Raw genomic sequence first — 3,836 nt, forward strand, 5'->3', positions numbered from 1 at the left:
GGGTAAGATGATCGAAGATTCTCGCTCTGCCAACCTCGTTTTCAGCAGAAAAGCCGATACTTGTTGGGTTAACTTGGGAGGCACGTTGACGAACTTCCATAACTTTCCCTTTCGCCAAACGCCAGCCAAATTTACATACCACAGGTTTTGGACCTTCGCTTTCGTTCCTTGTTGATACACGACGCGCTATATCGATGTCAAGAATAGATACTTCAGCTCCCATTTCCTGGGATTAGTAATTATTATCCGTCGAAACTAAGAATTATTAGAACCAAAACATCTTTTTTTGAACAATTTATAATTTGCTTTACCTTGAAAAAATAACAAGGCCAGGATTGTCTCTGTTTTCAAAATTTTGTAGTTTGAAATTTGGGAGAACACCGAGTTTACAACAGCCAGTTTTGTTCGTTTCTGCCTTCAGGATCTTTCATTATCCAACAATTAAGTAGTGGGTATCACTGGTTGGCATGAGATTGCGATCCAATCAGATTGCTTTAGACACGAAGTTCACCCATTGAGCTTTAAGTATAAATATAAAAGTATCTCTAGAAATCCACTGTTCACTGAAATTTAGTGCCCTTTAAGGAAATGTAGAAAGTAAAGTCCCTAAACATAAGTCTAAAAAATGTAAATGATTTCAGGCTAGGGAAAAACTGGATGTTAGCCTTAATACTGAATGGTAAATTGCTCTTGTAAATTGGTGATGTATTGCAGACCATGACGTGGATTTTTGTTTGGTAAAACCGCGCTCATATTATCGTCACTAAGCGCTCCCCATACTGACTCTTCGGCAGTTTAATCAGGGAAAACGAACCATATTATGATATTGAAGCGGTAGCAGTTAGTGATATTAATAAGTACTATATTGAATTTTGTGGCATGATACTGTTTTTATATCGATACCAACTTCGTCACTTGGACCACTTGTTGATCAATTTTTGGAAAGTAGGAAAACACTTACATACGCCAGTGTGTACGTGTTTCACTTTAGCGACTACTTAACTTTACGTAACAAATAAAAAGTTATTCCATGCGCAACTACTTCCACCGTCTCTATACTTTCACAATACACGGTTTGATATTTCTCCCAGTCTCCGCTAACAAATTTAGAACTGTAACTCCGAAACAATTTCGAACTCGCTAATCTGCTCTCGAAATTGTGACAAATTTTAAAACCTATCACAGCATGATATTTTTTGCAAATGGCAGATGTAGTGTACTTATTTTGTCTTCCCCTATTTTTGCTCTTAGGACGGCCTGGGAATCGCTCTCATCGCTCTCGTTTGCTCAAGCAAGATTAAGAACATGTACAGCCCGAGGGGAGGGGGGGAGGGAGGACTCGACATATGAAAGGGGTGGGGATGCTCGTCTTCTCGCTGAGGGGTGTAAATTTCGGATTTTGGTCTCACTTAGGGTGTTCTGGGCAAAACGCCATCATATTTTGCCGTGAGGGTCTCGTTTAGGGTTTTACGCGAAAAAATATAAAAAAATATTTACTGTCTGTGTTTTAACATGGTCTCTTTTAGGGGTCAAAAAAAGCTTGAGCCACGCCCAGGTCGGTCTCCTTTAGGGGCTTAATTCAAAATTTCCAACGAGCATCCCCGCCCCTTTCGTATGCGGAGTCCCCCCCCTCCCGGGATGTACAGGCAGTCTGGCGTAAATATGGCCAGGAGCGTGACGTTCATTTGTCTCAAATATTACTTGCTAACCTTAAAAAAAAAAAACTGCAAGTGTTTGATGTTGAGTTCAGCAAAGGTGGAGCACAAGAATAACCGCTCCTAGGAAAAACTTATAAAATTAGCCTGTTGTTGGACTGGAGCGGGGGAGATTTGGGTTAGGAGATTGCGTTCCCGCGAATGCTGAGGAGGCCTTGAAGATATGTCATTTCCAGTTAACCCAAACAACTGAGAAATGAATTACAAATAACCAAGAAAATGCTGGATATAAAATAACATTATCTGTGGTGCAATTTATAATATTTGTTTCGTTATTGCTTTCTCGCTCTTTTATTTTGTATTCCTTGTTGTAAAGAAGCACAGGCCATGCTACATGATTTGCTACTTTGAAATATGGCTATCAGTGCACACACACTAAGTTAAGAAAAACTTGTCGAAAGTTAGTTATGTATACTTAATAATATTTGTCCATACACTGTTTTTTGCGAATTTTCTCTCCCTGTATTTAGTAGAACCTAATGTATGTGAAATATTTAAAGATGTTTTTGTGTTCATTTCATTGGGGAAACAGTCTGCACAAAATATAAGATATATTCTTAAAGCGATATTACTTTGACTCAAGAAATAGTATCTGACAATGAGTGCCAAATGGTTACAAGTAAACAAAAGAAAACAATTTAAAAACTTATAGTGCAATGAAATTCAGTGGTCTACTATCCACTTCACGGGTAAGTAATTATCACTCTTTTGACTATCAGCTTTTAAATTTGTAGCTTGAGGGTTATTTTGGATCGACGGTATTTGATAGCTGCCTTTAAATCTGCTGGAAGGCGTGGTTATTTTTGATAGCAAAGCGTTTCCGCAATAAAATCAAATTTATGAAGATTTGACAACAAAGCCCATGGCCATCACTATACTGAGTTCCCTGACTCTCCGCACTAGAAATAACGATTTTTAGCTAAACTAATTAAGGTAATCTGAATTTCGTGATTTTTGCCATTTTTCGAAGCATTTTATTTGTTATTGGACGTACGACGCAATATTGGGTTGCACCGGTATTGTTACAGTAATTTTTACTTACATTTAAGGCATTGAGCAAAAACCAAAAATAGCACACCCCATACGCAAATGACAGCGTAACGAAACTATAAATTAAAAAGCCACCTGCCCCAAAGTTCACTCTGAGTTTTCCATCTCACCAGTCAGTCGTAACGTTCGTTACTGTTGCTGTTACGTTCGTTGCAGTTACTGGCCATCATGAAGCCGTCTTTTGCAGTGATCGCTCTTCTCGTCTGTTTCCTTGGTGTTCTGGTGACAACTATTTCGTCACATAGGCCATTCGAATTGGCATCCGATAACCAGGAAGATGAAGGCAAATTACGTGTCTCTGAAGAAGCCGTAGAAGGTGACAGAATTGATCAAGAAGACGAAGAAGAAGAAAGTGAAGATGTTGATGACGCAAATGAAGTGGATAATTCTGAAAGGTATTTTTTTATTATTTTACAAGCCACTCCCTGCACTATCGACCCTATAGTTGAGCTAAGTGAAATTACAGTTTTCAGTAGGAATTGTCTACATCTTATAGGATGGTTGGTGATAAAAAACAAAATGGACATAACGAATTACCAATATAAAAATTTCAAAATGTTTCTTTGGTTTCAGTGTAAAAGCTATACCAGAAGCTGACCCAGTAGCTTGGGGACGTTACGGCCGTAAGGGTCGTTACGGCCGTAAGGGTCGTTACGGCCGTTACCGTCGTTACGGCCGTTACCATCGTTACGGCCGCTACAACAAGTACCGGCCTCACTATCGTCGCTATCGGTATGGTCGTTATCGAGGACGAAGCTACCATGGCTAAGCTTATTTTGGAAAGAAGATAGCAGCCAAAGCATTTTGCTCCCACCTAGCTGCTCTTTGAAGGTCTTATATCAGAAGTAAACCGTAAAGTAACTGTAAATTGAAGGAAGAAAATTGCATGTAACTTAAGTATTTTATAAAATATGTCTGGTGACTGAAATAAAAAAATTTAATGACCAGAACAGCATGTTTTTTTGAACAATTTAATGGGAAGATGTCTTGAAATGGGCGGGTTGGCAAATAACATCTGAACGGTAGGGATCTGACTGGTTTGCCAAAATAATTCCTTTCCAAACCAATCAT

General features: G+C 38.9%; 1 protein-coding gene across 1 annotated transcript; it reads left to right on the top strand.

Annotated features, from left to right (window-relative positions):
- The first annotated feature begins 2,807 nt into the window (after nucleotides 1-2,807).
- Nucleotides 2,808-3,627, top strand: LOC140940490 (uncharacterized). The gene is made up of 2 exons (XM_073389469.1): nucleotides 2,808-3,160; nucleotides 3,339-3,627. Exons 1-2 carry the CDS (start codon nucleotides 2,934-2,936, stop codon nucleotides 3,532-3,534), a joined length of 423 nt encoding a protein of 140 aa, XP_073245570.1. The 5' UTR covers nucleotides 2,808-2,933; the 3' UTR covers nucleotides 3,535-3,627.
- Nucleotides 3,628-3,836: the final 209 nt, after the last annotated feature.

The sequence above is a fragment of the Porites lutea genome, chromosome 1 (genome assembly GCF_958299795.1).
Source record: "Porites lutea chromosome 1, jaPorLute2.1, whole genome shotgun sequence".
Taxonomy (NCBI): Eukaryota; Metazoa; Cnidaria; class Anthozoa; order Scleractinia; family Poritidae; genus Porites; species Porites lutea.